Below are 18551 nucleotides of genomic sequence, written 5' to 3' on the forward strand. Positions count from 1 at the left end.
ACACTTGATAAAACTGAAGAGGTAATACCTGTTGAGAGATTATGTTTTGTGGGAGAAATCAATTACCTCTATGTTTGGACATTTTGATATACTTACAACGCCTTTTTCCCATATGACTGACATCCTATCCTCCACACCATTCACTCCATTAGGGATTTTTGTGAAGTCATCTTTGCCCAGAGCTTTCTGGCATATGTCAAAGGTGCAATTGTCAGTCCCTGTCACAGATAGGTCACCACTGCAGAGAAACAAAGTTCATTATGAATCAGTGCATGTACCAGACAGTACCACAGAGGAAAACCTGTTGTAAGGCTGGGTAGATCAAGACATCCATCCTTCAAGAGAAAAACTGATATGCCCTGCCAGCCTGCCCTCAATCTCATCCTCCAAGACCGGCTCCACAGTAACAGCCAGTTGCCCTATGAAGCAGTTTCCTCTTCAGAAACCCCTCAGAAGAAAACAAGTACCAACACTGACTTTTTTACTCTGGATATGTCAAAGACATCCCACAAATGGAGGAACTGTCCACTTTGCTCAGAGCAAGCAGCTTGGTTTCATCCCCACATTGAAATGAAATTCCCCAGTCTGTGTCACTCCATATGACCTCTGAAATTACTATGGATCTGCACAACAGTCAGCCTGTGTTCAGGCATTTACAGGCTCTTCTGTCAAATTCAACCCTTTTGTGGAGTTAACTTTTACTGGTAATGAAATACCAGCTAACCACACATCTTGTTAAGTGCAGATATCCTAAAGATACTTCTTTTTCTACATCCTTCTGAAGTAGATGTCATGAAGTGAATATCTTATATGTACCTTCAGAAGTTAGCAGGTTTGGTTTTATGCAGCATTTGAATTTCAAATGAAAAAGGCAGCTGACAACAAACCCCAGAAAATCTAGCTGTGACCTCACCTTTTACACATTTCCCACTGACTTACAGCCTGTCTTCCCGGTCATGTTACAATTTTTGCTGTGGTATGAGCAAGGCAAGGCTTATTGAATAAAATCATATGTGGACAGAAGGGCATAAGAGTTCAGAGAAATAAAATATGAAAAGAGAAATTATTTTCATCTGTGATTTCACCCTCCATTTCTCCTTTCTGATAATGTAAAATTCTGTGCTTAGAAAATCTCCAGAGCATCAGCCTGCTATTATGTACTCTTGACAAAATTTGCTGTGCATTGGGTATCAGTGGTCACTGCTTCTTCATCTGCTTACTTGGCCAGTAAGTTCATGAGGAAACCAGGAGTAGATGGATCTGGTCTCAGTGGGGGTCCCATCACATAGGCTGCAGCATGAGCCCAGTCTTTATTCCAGTAGTTGGTGCCATCAGTGCCTAGACTTGCAGCAATAGGCTCCCCATAAACCACCTTTCCTGGAAAATGTAAAGCAAAGGTATCATCATCAAACAACATAAAAATGCCTAACTTGTATTTTCTCTGCTAAAGATCTTTTTGGTGGCAATGAATTTAAATTTGAATGAGAGTTTCAAATTAAACACCTACATATGGAAGGACATAATAAAGTAAGCTATAACACAGCATCTTTGTTCTGAATTTTCTGCTAGTGATTTCCCAATATATTTTCTTCTAAAAACATTGCTTGGGCAAGTTTTTTAATTAAATTGTTGATAGATATACTATAATGGGTTTTACACATTGTTTACTAGGAATGTGATTGAGATTTCAAAAAGAAACCAGTCCTCAGTTGCATTAATTATGTTTAAGATTCATATGCTTGGTAGTACCAGTTTAGTGCTCTGAAATTACTGACTACATAACAGTGTCAGTTAATATATACAGCATACAGATTTTGCAAGGTGGCGCTTTTGATTGTCAGGCCATAATTATGCCAGGAAGAACAACATGGCAGGAGACATAAAGCAGAAAGTATAGAAGGATTTCCCAAATCAAAAACTATAAATAAGTTAATTTTAAAAGTTATCTCCCAAATTTAATCTTTTATGCTTTGCTGCACAGTATCCTATTTTCCTCAGAAGGGGATACCAACCCAGACTGGCTGTTAGCCTTTGGACAGAGCTAGCGTATTTTAACTACTTTTTTCTCCTGGGAAACATGGATTTGAAACTCATCAGAACAAGATGTTTCACTCCCTGAGTGAGTGGTCCAGACACTTTGCAGATCTGCAGCTGACAGGTGGAAATGCCTCCAACTGCAATGGTCACTAAAGAACCAGAATGAGCTGGGACCTCGCACACCCACTCAGAGGCCACTTGGTGCTGGTTAAATGCAGCCTCTGCTGGGTCCCAGCAAGAGCCTTCTCCCTCCCCTGATCCCTACAGACAGTGGATATTTTGCATTGGTTGCAAGATTTCACTCCAGGCACAGTTTTTATTGGAACCACCACTGCATTGCCCCAGCAAGACCACAGCTGGTGATTGCTTGGTGATACAACACTGTGACCTTTCTCTGACTTTCTGAGTCATGGTACAGTGGAAAACAGAAAGCAAAGTTTGCAGATCTCTCTCTGTACATCAGACTGCTATGTCTGTGAGCTACTGGGTTGTAACTCCTGCACTGGCATAGGTAGCTACTGAGGAGCTCAATTATTTTCAAAATGCATTTCTCATTGCACTAGGGCCATTCCTGAAATCTTTGGTGCTAGAATTGCTAAAAGGCCTCGTACAACTTTATCTCTACATGGTGTCAAGGTCTGCTTTGGTGTTACTGTATTGTACATTTATTCCAAGTACTACCAAGTACAACTTTGTCCACAGCCTAAAGACTCCCTGTTAGCATTACTGATGTGTTCCAACCACCTCAGCATACTCTGACATGCTCAATGTGCTTGTCTCATATTGATGCTTTGGCTTGGAGCATTCTAAGTTGTCAATCCCACTTATCAACATACGTTCTAGATTAATACTTGTACTCAGAGGGAGATCACCATTTTTAGACTTGAAAACATGACTTAGGCAGTTATTTATTGTTTTTTTACATCTTATTTTCAGAACTCAAAAGCACTGACTATGAGGCCATGCATGGAAGTGATATGACCACTCACTGATAAGGAGATTTGAGCAGATTAGTGTTTTCTTAATTCAGAGCTGAATGAGGAAACCTAAGAAGAGACATGGATAAAACCAGAAGAACGGCTGAAATTAGGATGAAATCTGATTCGCCTTAGTTCAAGGTCTTCCCTGACTCTTGCAGGAACCCTTGGCCTTCCCTGGCCAGCTCCAAACACTGTATTTGAGGGTAGGCTGCCACCAATCTAGATGTACATAGAGAAGGTCTGGTATATGTAACCAATCTGCCACATTTACCTATTAGTCTTTTGGCAGATTTTTAATTTTCAAAGCCATCAGAAAGGGGAGGGAGGTGAAGCGTGGTTTGTGTCTCTTCTTCTACATTTAAACAAGCTAAAGAAGCTTTCATCCAAAGTAAACCTGAGCTATGAATTATTAGGACATAGCTACAAATTATTAAAATTGCAGAAAAAGAAAAAAAATTTTGCTTAATAAATACTTCAGAGAATAATAGGAAAATAATTTTCTTATCATAGTTTCACAACATGAAAATGAAAAGAAGTTTCCAAGCTCTCAGTTGGATATGCTGAACTGATTGTAGCTCATGTACCATAGCTGATGACAGTATTTCTGCAGTCAGAGTTTGAGCTGACCAGCTCCCTTTGTTCCCATGAGTGGGGAAGAGCAGAAATTATTCCCTCAAGTGATTTTGAGTCTGAACACTGCAGTTTCAACGGACTACCTCTGGACAGTTCTGCTGAATGTGCAACTTCTTGCATTTCACTTGGGCCATGACAAGCCAGCCTGAAGGATACAATAATATCAAGATTCTGCTTTAAACCTGGTAAAAAGGAAATTCTGCACTAAGGCTCTTTCAGCTGAACTGGCAACAAGGAAATTCTGCATTAAGGTTCTTCTAGCTTGATTGACTTCTGCCTATAGGCATAAAAGTGAAGTCATGCAGTAATAAATCATGCCTTTTAAATGTTATATTTTCCAGCATTCAATTAAAAAAAAAGGAACCACTAAGTGTTCTGCTGTTTGGTCTTCCTGACACCTCTGAGCAACTGGTAAACATCTGTGTATTTGGTGACTTTTTATCAGATAGCCAGAGCTATTTTAAATAGATTACTTTATTGAAAAGAAGAACATTCAATTGCTACTTTTGTACCACCTATCAGAACTCAAAAAGAGTTGAAATACTGATAAACACCAACTAACATTTACAGATTTGAAAAACTGGCCCATATGTTCTTATTCTAGTAGAAGTTTCAGAAGCACTTAAGATAAGGTCACATGTGGCAAAGGTACTCACAAGCTATGCTCTGAAAGGAGCAGAGCTGCAAGGCAGGGTTTACTGAATCAGGGATAGCATTGCATCCATTAGGTTCTGTACAGCATGGACCTGAGCTGTACTGCATGAGACAGCTAAAAGGTTGACATTTTTAGTTGCATTCCTGTGTTCAGAATCAGCTTGAGAGTTTGTATTCCCTCAGCAATGGACATGCCTTTCCCCTCACCAAGAAGAGACATAACCCGTGGCTGTTGGTAGGAAGCAATCTTGTAAGCCTAAGTAAGCTTCTTAGAATCTGGCCAAGGACATATTTTTTATGCACTTTTTTAAAAAGGAGAAACTTTTATAAAAAATTACATTTTCAGTAAGACTGTGCTCTCCAGGTTTCCATTAGAAGGTCCCATTCCTGGCTGTAGCATCACATTAAATGAGAAAAGGGATATGATCTTTAATCATCACACTGGATGATCCTTAAGGTCCCTTCCAACCCAAACCACTCTATGATTCTATGGTCTGCAGCTTTAGCTGAGATTTAGCTTAGATTGAAAGCATTTTTTAGGGGGAGACAGTATAAATCATGTACCCCTACATCACATTTTATTAGCCTTGTTCTCTCCACAAGCATTTCTGGTGGCAGGAGAGGGTGACAAGGCCACATCACTTTTTCCCAGTAAAGTTCACATCAGGTAGTCCTAATAAAGAGAAGGAGCTTCACTGCCCGACACAAGAGCTCTACAGGCTTTTATTCTCACTGGAGGGAAGATTTTACATGATAGCAGGAAGAGAACCCCTTTTGTTTTCCAACTTCAGGGAATAAGAGTGTCATGCACACAAATATATCAAACTGCCCTTCTGCAGAAGAATACAGTTCCTCTACCTCCTCCGTCCAGATTCAAAGCCATATTTTGCACAGGGGTGAAGAAACAGCCCACTGAGACAAGCAAGGACAGAGGTGCTGTCACACCTGTCACACACTGCTGCTCTCACAGAGGTACTGTCTTTGATCCTCTCAGTGGAGAACTGATGAGCCATTGCTTTTGGCAAACAGGCTGGTAGGACCCCTCAAAAATAACAGCATGAGGGCATGAGTTAGCCTGTCCCTCTCCAACATGGTCACAATGTGGAATTTTGGATTTCCTGTTGAATATTCAGCAGCTATTACAGACGTACATGAAAATCATGCTGCTATAATCTGGAGGTTTCCTTCCTTCAGTGGTGGTGCTAGAGATCAAAGCAGACATAGATGGTGAACTCTGGCATGGAAGAGAGAAGGGAAGACTTTCACTCACCTCATTCTCTTAAATTTGCTTAATCTAGAATAAGAACTGTTGCTCCTTTACAGAGTGTATGACTGATTTTAACCTTCAAGGTCTGAGCTATTGCTCACTGAAGACAACGGAATTATGCCTAGTGTTTAGAGCAAGATCCATCAGGCCTTCAGCCTCTAATATTAGCTCTCACCTTGTATAGCTAAATGAGTGACAAGGAAGAGTTGGGTTCTGACTTACATTTTTGACTAGGAAAATCACTGTCCCATAGAATTTGAGAAGCAATTCAATTCTGGTATCACACTGTCAACCAGAAAAGAGATTTCACTCACTGAGGATCTGTGTTTCCCCTTCTGAGGTCAGTGATGGAATTGGAAGGGATATCAATCTTCCTCTGACATGGGCAGGGATGAATATGCGCATACACGTTGTATTTCATGCTAAGTGCTTGACAAGGAACATGAAAAATTTCACAATTGTGAATAGCAGGAAGCTAGCATCAAGACATGGAGAAATGATCTTGAAAAGGTGCATAAACTGTTTTAGAGTGAATATTTCAAATGCTTGAGAGGCTCCCAGTATTTAAGAGTTTACACAACTTTCACATTTAGAGTGGTTTTTAACCTGTCCAAATTGAATGTCTTTCATCAAAATACTTGAGTTTCATTTTTGTCATTCATACAATACTTTGAAAATATTTTTTTTGTCTGGAACTCCTTGCTTTTTATTACCACTGTTTACTGAAAAATGAAAAATAACTTCTACTGAAACCAACAATAGTGAATTTTTAATTACCAAAATTCATACAGATCAAATCTCATTAAAAACTACAATTCGTGTAACTATCTTTGTGGTGCTTTTGGTGCTACACAACTTTTGTGTAGTTGTCTTTTGAAATTTCTTAATCAATCTTAGATTTCTTTTTTCCAAACAGTGTACTTCTATGCAGATCAATATGAATTATGAAGATATGTTATATGTTGCTGTGCATAAAGGAAAGCACTCATGAATCTGACTGCAGCAGCCCAGGAAGCTATAAAATACAACTGGCACCCCAATGTGCATCAATTGTCCCAATTTTTTCTTAGTACATCTTGGAAATGCATACATCTATCCTCAGTAATCAAACTGGCACTGCAGACTATTCTTACAACACATGCCTCATCAGTGTTTTACAGTATTTACTGTCAGCATAAAATTCTTCTCTTGAACAGTGTATTATAAAACACTGTCTTAGCTCTTCTCTGTTCACAGCCAGTTTTTCATCTTTAACCTGGCTATTTCAACTGTTGTCATAACTTCTTGTAGTTAATGTTGACACCCCGCCTGTGAATGTACCACCAACCGATGGATTTAATCCACATTTCTGGCAGCACTGGCATCTAGTGGAGGAATCCAATATAGCACAGTAGAAAATGTGCCAGTAAAACATATTGTGGTAAATTCTTTTACAAACTTGAATTACTGCTAAATATTACTAGAAGTCATGGTCATACATATTGTGCACCAACATATCCATCTATATTAGTACAATGACATCACACTGCTTTGATTTATCATGATCTCATACTCTGCATTTTAATACGATTAATCTACACCACCTGTGTAGGCATTATCTAAAGACAAGAAATAGCAAAACTGAGGTCTATATGAAATTCATATCAAGTCAGGTGAAAACAAGCTATAAATGCAAAAGATGTAAAAACATAGTAAAAAAGATTCAAAAAGATAACAAGGACACATAATTTTAAGTCCTCCAAATCTTGGGCTCCTGTTCTGTTCCTTACACCTTGATAATGTCTCCTCACAGTGCTGTTGTTCCACATGCTGCTCTGGATGAATTTACAGATGAGGAGATAAAACATTCTGAATGCCTACAGCCTTCAGGCTGCTTCTAGTCTATCTAACAAATGGTCAGGAAAGTCAGGCCCCCTCGGCTGACCAGTTATTTGTGAACACTGCAGTGCAAACCTAAGAAACTCTGCACTGGTGGGAATCAAGGCGTTCAGACACTGTCGTCCTCACCATGACTTTTAAATGCCCAGTGAATAGGAGTCATCATGGCACTGTCTGTAAAAATATGGTCTCTGTTATAAAAAATGTGGTCTCTGTTATAGAACTTCTCATCAAGGTAAAGTCTTGGAGACAAACTTGAGAGACAAGAAGAGTAGAGTATTGTCTTGAGCTGGTCACATCACTTTTAATACAATAATGCTGTTCTGGCCATCTCTTTGACCTTGGAAGTAAAGCACAAAGAGAAAAAAGTCTGCTCTGGGGACAAGGGAAAGTCTCAATTCTGGTTGCTTCTGGTTCTTACACTCTGCTCCCCTTGGGCCCAACAACACACAGACAGACAGAGAGACAGAGAGACAGACAGGCAGACAAACACACAATTTAGACATCCCTCTCCAAGAAATTCACCCATGATCTGAGACTTATAACACCCATGAAAAGTAAGACACTAATGCTGTGTTTGGTTTTCCATGACCCTTCCCCCAATGCCATTGTCCAAGAACAAAAGAATTACAGCTTTTACCTTCTCTTCGTGCATTACTTATCACCTTTGCTGAAGATTTACTCATGACATGGACTATATAAAGGGGGCAATTCACAGCATTTGCTATGGTAATCGCTCTTTGTGTAGCTTCAGCTTCCACTTCTTCAGGACGACACAGTTCGTGACCCTCAGGGCCAGTTATTCCCATTGCCAGCATCTTCTTTGCACCCTGAAGATCACAAAAAAGCATGTAAGAGTCAGTTAAAATCTGTCTATGGTGTCATGAGCATGCTGCCAGTCAAATGGATTCTGAAGCAGCCATTGCAGCCACTTCAAAGAAAAAAAAATGACTAGGCAGTTGTGATTTTTTTCCAAAATAAGTTACTGTAGTTTTATCTGAAATCTAATATATCTCTCAGTAAATTCAGGTCTCAGAATACTTAAGTAAATTCAGAGAACACACTTCACTGGCTTGCAGGATTAAATCACTGCTCTTGGAAACCCTACCCCTCTCTCAATATGTACACTTAAATATCATGGCGAATGATGTCCAATGATGCTACTAACCCTCATTGGAGAGAAAAAAAGGAAAAATTCTTACTAAGCACAAAGATGCTTATCCAGAGCCTCTGAAAACTCCAAGAGGCAAAGAGGTTTTAAGAGGCAAAAAGATTTTGTCCCAACGCTGTTCCAGGAATTTAAGATTTGCTGATTTGAGATTATTTAGCAATGAATTAATTTCTGTTATGGGACGTGGGGCAGAGTCAAAGCACTGTTGGCTGGAATAGTTGAAGAAGCTATTCTACTAGAGCCACTGAAGTTACCGGTGATGTTGAGTATTAGCAGTGTAGTTATACCCTCAGGGCCCCAGAACTCTCAGAGCCACCACACAGCACTACGGTGGCAGCAGCAAGTATGAAGTGAAGCTATTTATGCATAGAGGGATGTTGAGGCTTCTGTGCCCAGTCTGTGGAGCTTTCTCCATACTTCTGGATCTGCTTCTGTTACATCAGCTGACTACGTCTGGAGAGGCCTAGGGCTAGGACCATCTGTATTCCTGACTTTGATTGACAAAATGTCAAATGTGCACCTGTGCAATTAGCTCCCCATTCTCCGCATGGACTTGAGCAACTGCCCCAAGTTCCTTACAGCAGGAAAAGGCTTCATATAGCTCCTCATCATTGACCATGTATATATCTTTATAGGCCATAAACATCTTGAAGGAGTTGACACCTTTGTTTTGAACAAGACTCTTCATTTCTTGCTTCACCTGAAAAATACAACAATTATATTTTACATTTCAATAATTTTGTATAAAGAAATTGTAAGTATGAAGGGTGAACCTTTACTCACCCATCAAACACATGTTCAGTACAAATACCCAAGTCACATATTTAAAGACTGGTTTAGACTATTCTTCTTGTATCAAATTGATTCTCAAAGTATATAAAAGGGTAGCACTGCAGTGAAAATATTGGAAACACAAGCTAATTGCAGGAGGGAATGCTTTTTACAAAAGGTAACGAGGCAGACTTTTATTTCAAATAAACCTCCTGATGTTGAAAACACCCATTCCAATATTAGTCAATATGTCCAACTCACACAACATGGACATTTATGCAAATAAATGTCCGATTTTCAAAACTGGATTGCAATGGGCTGCAGCTTCTAGCAAACAACACAGTGACAGAAATGGTTTCATCTTTTAGAGCTTTGTCCTGGCTCTAAACACACATACACAGCCTTTTGAAACATTTTGTTGTCAAACAAAACAGCTCCAAAATGCTACATGTAAGCCTGCCTTTTTTTTCTTCTTTTTTTTTAAATCACTACTTTTTAGGATTCCCTGCTTCTGCTAGAGCCTATGAAGCCCAGCAAAACATTTCATCACAAAGAAAGAAAGCCACATATTTTAGTCTCACGGCTTCTTGCATAACTGGTTAGCTAGAAACATATATTACATAACTTTAGTTCTCTCTTCCCAGTAAAATGACGGTTACGGTAATTGATATGCATCTGTCATGCTATTAAAATTTCCATGGGATTAACTCCTTTCAAAAAGAAAAACATTATTTTTCATCTTCTCTCTAATAATCTGGTTGAGTCTGCCCAAGAAGGGTAAGACATATAAAAAACTCAAGGAAATTTTTTAGTTATCCAGAGGAGGGATGGGAGCACATTTTGAGTGGGAGTTATCAAATAAGTATCTGACAAAATGGAACAAATAGAGAGGCATGTCATTTATCCTCTTCACTGTTTACTACAACAAAAGGCATTGTAAAGAATGTATGCTTTTAATTAGTAGTTCAAATCCTGATGAGATGAGAGCTGATCAGATGGGTATGACATATCAGTCTTTTTCGCCCAGGCCTTTTGCAGCTAAAAAATGCCCAACCTACTTCTTTTAATCTTGCCTTTAAAAACAGTTACATTCTTAATATAAACTACAACATTTCATTGATTTACATCTCCCTATTTCTATTGGATTTGTCAGTACAATTCCACTATTGTCTGCTGAGGCTGTTTCAAATGCACATTACTCAGATTTCATTGGAGAATTTATTTCATGGCTTTGCCTTAAGTTAGAAGTTGTGGTCAGCCTATTTTAGCATTTAGCACACAGAATACCAAATATGGTTTTTTTGCAGAGTGAAGGCTTTGGTGCATATATTTTAGAATTTAAAAATCAGAATAAGTACTTATATAATATAGGAATTTACTTAATATATCTGTGTACTTATGCATAGTTCTCTGAGAATCCAAAGTCATCTTGTAATCATGGGTCTCATTCCGATAGGTATCAAGCACCTGAAAAATTAATTTATCAGTAGAGCTTTCAGGCTGTCAGCAAACCTTCACTCAGAAAAGGTGATTCTCCCATATGTAAATTCAAAAAAGGTTTTTTTAGATTATTTCACATTCAATCTACTATTGGCTACAGTCCTGCTTTACTTTAAAGGGGTTTTACTGCAGCCACCCAGGAAATGAAGTCTTCCTCTACAAATGAAGTCAAGTACCATATCTTTTATGTATACACATAGGGGGAAAAAAAAAAAAAAAAAAAAAAGAAAACCAACCAAAACCTCTAAAACTCATCAGAAGCATAAAATATCAAGTGTTCAAGCAGTAAAAGACAAAATTATTGTAAACACCTCCTTCCCCCTCTGACTTGCCTGGTCTTTGTCTTGCACAATCCCTACCTTTAACTTTGTGCAGTATTATCCAGAGATACAGGCTATCTGCAGACTTCTTTCAAATACATATACTCTCAGAAGGGTATGGGCTATTTCAAATGTTTTTAATCAAAAAACCACTAACCAGCAAGCAATATTTAGCACATGAAGACTGATTCCAAGCAGGTGTGGTACAAATTTATGGAATTTAAAATCAACTCTTGTGTCTACCTTGTTGCTCCACCACGTAACTGCCACATGCAATGAATAATCACAGCAGACTTTAGGGTCTGCCCATCTTTTCCATGTATCAAAAGCTTCAGTAAGAGAACAACCTTTCTGAGGGATGGCAAAGTCAATGATCATTGTGGTTCCTCCTGCTATAGCTGCCTGAAAAGAAGAAAGTTAATATTTAGCAATCAGAAAGAAGGCAAATTTCCTCCCACTCTCTCCAACTCCCTTACATCAATTAATCTGGATACACTGAGAAGCCAAAAGCCACTGAGGAGTTCCCCTGAGTAAAGTCCAGACTCCAAAAATGATTATGGAGATAATTTCATTTGCTTTGAGAAAAATGTTCTCAAAAGCATGTTCAGGAGAATCCAAGTGAAATTCTCACACTGAAGGAGAAGCTTCTCTTCATGTACAAAAACTTATGAAAGAATTGGAGATGTGTCTGTAGTGTCTATGCATCAGTGAGTTTCCTCAAGTGTGTGGAATCATTGAGGAAGAAGAGCACTAGAAGAGCCCAGTCAACTTAAAACGTGCTTCCTCAGAGTCTGTGTAGTGGAAACAAGAAGTGGAAAAAACTTGCCTGTGTGACAGAGAAGTATTAAGGGGCAAATACACAATGACAACAAAAAGCCCCACTGAGTTTGAAAATACAATATGAAAATCCCCAAATTCTTGACTAATACTAAAATATTTTAAAAGTGTTTAAAAGTGTATTTTTATTAGAAACAGAATATAATTTAGTAGAACTATATAGAGGGTATTAAGTAGAATGAGGAATTTACATCCTCTACATAAATGTTGTCAAGTAATAAAATAAACCACAACTTAACAGATGAATGGTGATCAAAAATTGCTTTTTACTAATAATTTTCACTTTTCTTTATGGACAACTGAATTTTTACTTTTCTTGCCTTTGGAGGGGAAAAAAAGTTACTCAGATGCCAGATCCTTGACTAAAAGAAATTGATCCAGTACAGAAGTTCCTTTGTTGAAATTGTTGCTTTCTTCCAGATTAGCAAAAGAAATCCTCTCTATTGCTCTGAACAGTGTCCCTTTGCAAAACAGTAACAACCAATTCAGATCAAAATATGCACAGCTCAAATTCACAGGATTGGAGAATCACAGAATTAGCTAGGTTCGAAAAGACCTTTGAGATCAAGTCCAACCTATGACCTAATACCACTTTATCAACTAAACCATGGCACTCAGCGACACATCCAGTCTTTCTTTAAACACCTCTGGGGACAGTGACTCCACCACCTCCCTGGGCAGCCCATTCCAATGCCCAATCTTTCCTTCTGTGAAGAATTTTTTCCTCATGTCCAGCCTAAACTTCTCCTGGTGCAGATTAAGATGTCCTCTTGTCCAGTCGCTGATTGCCTGGGAGACCAAGCCCCACCTGGCTGCACGCTCCTTTCAGGGAGTTGCAGAGAGACCTGAGGTCTCCCCTGGGCCTCTCCAGCTTCCTCAGCTGCTCCTCACAGCGCTTGCATTCCAGACCCTTCACCAGCCTTGTTTTCCTTCTCTGGATGCATTTGAGCACCTCAATGCCCTTCCTAAACTGAGGGGCCCAGGACTGGACACAGAACTCAAGGTGTGGCCTCACCAGTGCCCAGTACAGGGGAAGGGTGACCTCCCTGCTCCTGCTGACCGCACTGTTGCTGGTACAGGCCAGGATGCCATTGGCCTTCTTGGCCACCGGGCACACACTGGTTCATGTTCAGTCTGTTGTCAACTCCAGTCTCCTGGGCACTGTCCAGCCACTCTGGCCCCAGCCTGGAATGCTGCAGGGGGCTGTTGTGGCCAAGTGCAGGACGCTGCACTTGGACTTGTTAAACCTTGTATTGTTGGACCTGGCCCATCTATCCAGCCTGTCCAGGTCCCTCATGCTGTATTACTCTTCCTTTTTCTATGACAACTAGTCTCTTTCTTCCTTCTGTTCATTTAGAATTCAGAAGAATAATTGTAAATATGTCAGTATATTTTGCAAAAAAGAGAAATTTGGAGAGTGACACAAGTATTTGTAATCTCTAATGAATTGAGCAAAACATTTTCTCCAGGAAAAGTTGTTCAAACTGTCAAATATTTTCCATCAAGACTGATTGACTTATTTGTTAAACAGGATTTAAAGAAAATTTATAGACTTCATGAAAAAAAAGTCATGGGTTCCACAACTCCACTCAAAGTCTCTTTTTATTCCCTACGTCTCTTTCCCCCTCCATCTGTAAAGACAGATCCTTTACTTATTCAACTGAATGGGTAAATCTTAGCTAATCATTGTAGCATATTTTGCAATAGCTGGAGTACAACTCTATCTCACTGAATTTCTTGCCAAAATATTTGTCAGAGGATGACCTTCAGTGAATAGGTCTGAACACTTTCCACACTTTGACCTGGGTTAAGGATAGCCACAATATCTAACTTTTTGTCATCTGATTGCTCAGCTGGATCTAGAATTTTCTTGTAGGCACTGAAGTGGCTATCTGAACATCCTGTTTTGTGTATGCAGCCTCTGTCCTGCAGCTTCCCTGTCAAATAAGTACCTCAGAGGTACTCAGAAAACCTTATTTTCTGCTTTTTAGTAAATCCCAGGTCTCCTGTGAGAGGAACTGTGTAGAACAATCTCTGTGAAGGTGGTGGCTAGCAGATAAGCCAAGTAGGGCAATGTGATCCTTTCTGTGAACAAAGGATTTCAGTCTGCACAACAAAGCTCTTAGAAAAGTGCCTTGAAAATTTTGGTTATGGAATCTGTATGGAGATGATGCATAATACTGTTAATAGAGTAATTGATACACTATTCATATGCAGGGAATATAATAAGATCAGCTAAAATGCTGGAAAAAGCCCCACTGCAAGTGTAAAACTGGGAGAAATTAGATACTTTCATAAAGTGTATTTGAAGTGGACTTTCATTGAGAAACACAGTAAGCACCAAAGTGAATGACAGAAGAAAAGCCTGCATTGCCTCATGCTGATAGAGGAGAAAGATCAGATTACCACAGAAGTGCCTAAACAGCACAGGGGAATTAAAGTGTTTCTTTAGTTAACCTTTGCTCAGAGAAGTATGAAGCTTGATGCATGTACCAAAGCAGGTTGTAGTCTGCATGCTGACAGTCAGGGTAAATGCCTGCCCCACTTGACCCCCGCAATCACAACAGCTTCTGGAGGAGCACAAATAACATACTGGTTGAGGGTGGACCTCTGAGTACCCCAACTGCTTTATGACAATGTCCCAGTCAAAGGGACAGGAACAACGGCCATGCTTGATTCACATTCTATTCTCTCTTTTAGAAATAATACTGGACGACCAGCAGGCACCCCTCTCTGAGAAAGCCCAGATGCACACACACATGTGCACATGTGCACCCACCTTGGTTCCAGTGTAGAAGTCATCTTTTGACCTGCTACCCATGAAAGGGAACTCCATGTGTGTGTGAGTATCAATGCCCCCAGGGATCACCAGCTTGTTGGTTGCATCCAGCACAAGAAGTCCAGTCGAGGGTGCTGGGTTTAGGTTTGGTCCCACCTGCTGCACCACTCCATCTTCCACATACACATCAGCCACCACAGAGAGGTCATCATTCACAACTTTTCCCCCTCTGATCAAAAGTCTCTGCCGAGCCTGCATTTGGGGTGGCATGCCAGCAGGTGACAGTGAGGCCTCAGCTCAGAAAGTTGCTCTTTCCTCAGAGTACTTCACTGCCCTCTCCTCCCAGAACAGCAGCTCTCTCCAAATGGCCCCAGACGCACACCACACCATGCTCTTTAAACAGACACCGGAGGAGGAACTGCCCCCTCTGCCCCCGGCAGCTCCACCTCCCACCTCCCGTCCAGCCCAGTGACACGGATGGGAGCAGGGCACTGCCCTTGGGCCCTTTCTGCTCTGGACTCTGCCTGGACAAAGCGAGCCAGGCTTTCAGGGGCTCCAGGGTGTTCTCACAGCACGCGCTCCAGCCTGCCCTGTGCACCTGGGGGTTTGCAACTTGCTGAGCTGCTTTGAAAATGTGGCTATTTTATCATCTTGCGATGCCCAAAAGCAAACTAAGCTCTTTGCAGCCACATTTGAGGAAAGCAAGGGTCACCTGGGCTCTCCACAGAAGCAGCCAGAGAGCCCAAGGGTGACCTGAGCTTCCTGCTGCCATGTCTGCAGAGCCCGTGGGTCCAGCCCGTGCAGAGGGAAAGGCAGAGTGCAGTGCCCTGGTGACCCAAGTGTTGCGTCCTTCTCAATGGAGATGGTAGGGTCCACATTGCTCCCAAGCTGTTTCTCAAAGGATTTGGGACACACCACCCTCAGGATCCAAACACAGCTTCCCCCTGCCACTGCAATGACACTCCATGGACAGCACTCTGGCCTGAGGGGGAAGCTGGGGTGTGTGTGCCAATATCCATGTGAAAATCCCATTTCAGTAGCTGATGCTCCATCTGCCCCATGGCTCCAACCCCACAGACTGGCCTGTGCTCGCCACACCCCCAACACTGCTGCCCACACAATCACTGCCACCCCAGCTGCACTGGCCTCTCAAACCTCCCTGCCCCACAGGAGCCCTTCCCGAGGGCCAGGGGAAAGTCAGGATCCTCTGCGATGGGTTTCACACCAGGCTGGTGTGACCTTGGCAGGATGTGGCTTGTATGTTTCAGAATATACACCTGTAAATAGAGGTGGGAAAGTGAAAAATGAGCTAAAGACTGGCACAGAAGAGGAAAGACCTGCTCTGTACCATCTCAGAGGCACTAGTTTCTATGGCATTTTCCCACTTTTTCCACTAAAACTCATCAGTGACATGACACTGCTCAAGCGTGTCCCTAAATCTGCTGAGCACTCGCATCTTCATCCCCTCACCTCTTCCAGTTCAGTGGTGATGATTTAGCAAGATAGAACATTGTCTCTGAGGGCTGTGAGAGGGTACCAAATAGGGTACCACACAGGGTACCAAAATGCCATTTAGACAAAGGACATAACATTTGGGAAAATCTCGCCTTCCCATCAGCATGTCGTGTTTGTTCCTTCCCTTATGATGGGTAAGAGAGCTTTACCATACATTTACTTTTCTATCTGCTCATCCCAAAGTATCCTGTCTTACACCTCACCTTTGTACAACGGAACAGAGACCTACTGGGATTCATAACCTGACACAGCAACAAAACAGGTCAAAACTCATTTGGAAAAGCAGCTTCACTTTGCATAAATTAAGTGATATTTGTTAAGTGAAGAGAGGGGGCAGCAAAGTCAGAGGTTCTTCTGATCATGTGGTGTATAGCAGTTAAGTACCTATGCCCACCCAATGGATATTTAATGATTTGATGTAGAATAGCATCAACAGAATTTACACTATTTATTGGCAAAGAGACTTCACCCTGAAATTTCAGCACCACTTCAGTAACTAAACTACCAACCTAAAATAGTCACTTTCTTGTAATTTCTCCCTGGCCAATGGTCACTTCGTATTTTCCATGAAAGGAGTTTTGACATGACAGACCTAGACAGTCATCTCTGAGTATGCTCTTGGGCTAGTGGCAGTCATAAACTGTTTCTGCTCAAATCCTTCTGCCAAAGTGGGCAGAGGGAGATCTGAAGGCAGATCAGCCACATCATAGCAGACTGTAGTGTGCACTGGGATATTCAGCTCCCTTTTCGTGTGTGTTGCACAGGAAAAAGCTGATATAACTTTCATACATAAATGCATAAAGAGTAGCACAGCTCAAGAGTATTTACATCTGTTTCTGCACAAGAACAGGCTTGAACTCTGTTTCCCCTCCTCTGATTTCCTCTTGAATAATTTAGACTTTGTGGATCCTACTCTTAAATGCCTAAACCTTCCTATCTGTAACTTCATGCCCAGTTCAGAATTACAGAGCTACCCTCAAACCAGCAATATGACATCTTACAATGCTGTGCCTAGGAAAACTGAATTTATCCCACAGGTGGTTTTGAACACATTAAATAACATACTGGTATATAACAAGATTCTGTCTAAGCAGCCCCTTTATTTAAACCATTTGGACCAAAAAAGATAATTTCACATCAGTTGCATTTATGTATATTTGATAAATATTTAATATTCCACAGCTCAGATGTCCCTAGGAAAAATATCCTGAAATACCACTGGTGGAACAGAAATAATACTTAAAATACTCAGAGAAGGCAACTGGCCCTACATTCTTAGTGATCACTGAATATCTACTGCTGCTCCAACAGGGCTTCTGGCTCCTAATTGACTTCGTAGTATTTACTTACACACAAAACATTTTACCTTTTTATCCTTCTCTTTGCAGAGATTCAAACAAATCTTTGCCCCATAATCAATGTTTGACTCTGCTCTGTTGTAGTGGTCTGGGCTGGAAGAGAGTTAAACTCTGTCATATCACCTGGCATTGCTCTATGCTGAACACACGCAACTGTTGGTGACAAAGGAAAGTTCTCATTTTTGCTGAGCAGACTTGCACTACGTCAAGGGCTTTTCTGCATCTCATACTGCCCCACCAGTGAGGAGGCTGAGGGGACACAAGAAGCTGGAAGGGGACAAAGCCTGACCACAAGAATACCCCCAGCCACATGGTGTCATGCTCAGTATATAAAGCTGGGACAAGAAGGAAGGGGAGGGACATTCAGCGAATACAGCATTTGTCTTCCCGAGTCACCGTTAGTGGATGGTGGGGATCTGCTTTTCTGGAGATGGCAGAACATCTGCCTGTCCCTGGGAAGTGAGGGATGAATTAGTTTTGCTTCGCTCACAAGTGCAGCTTTTGCTTTACCTATTAAACTGTCATTATCTCAAGCCCACAAGTTTTCACACCATCACCCTCCAAGTCGATTGAGTGAGTGGCTGTGTAGTGATCAAATACCAGCTGGGCTTAAACCACAACCCTGCAGAGAAGTTTCCTGTTAGGAAACATTTACTGATCCTAAAATGTTACATAGAAGCTCAACAATTTGAGAGCCATTGCAGAAAGTCTTCCCAAACTCACAAATCTGAAGTTGAATCACATGCTAATCACATGCTTTTGTTGTGTCTAGCAAAGCAAATAATCCTAGGAATCTAAATATGGATTGTCTTGTTTAGTGAAACTATCACAGAAATACAATCAAAAGAGGT

General features: G+C 40.9%; 1 protein-coding gene across 1 annotated transcript in view; it reads right to left on the minus strand.

Annotated features, from left to right (window-relative positions):
• The window catches only part of DPYS (dihydropyrimidinase), a 28877-nt gene extending 13655 nt beyond the window's left edge, over window positions 1-15222 (minus strand). Inside the window, exons 1-6 of the mRNA XM_038129121.1 lie at window positions 14828-15222; window positions 11455-11613; window positions 9141-9320; window positions 8090-8279; window positions 1221-1377; window positions 97-238 (exon numbers count right to left, since the gene is read on the minus strand). Of these exons, the coding sequence (XP_037985049.1) occupies window positions 97-238; window positions 1221-1377; window positions 8090-8279; window positions 9141-9320; window positions 11455-11613; window positions 14828-15097 (1098 nt within the window). The 5' untranslated portion in view covers window positions 15098-15222. The remainder of the gene's footprint in view (window positions 1-96; window positions 239-1220; window positions 1378-8089; window positions 8280-9140; window positions 9321-11454; window positions 11614-14827) is intronic.
• Between the last annotated feature and the right edge of the window lie 3329 nt (window positions 15223-18551).

The sequence above is a fragment of the Motacilla alba genome, chromosome 2 (assembly GCF_015832195.1).
Source record: "Motacilla alba alba isolate MOTALB_02 chromosome 2, Motacilla_alba_V1.0_pri, whole genome shotgun sequence".
NCBI lineage: Eukaryota > Metazoa > Chordata > Aves > Passeriformes > Motacillidae > Motacilla > Motacilla alba.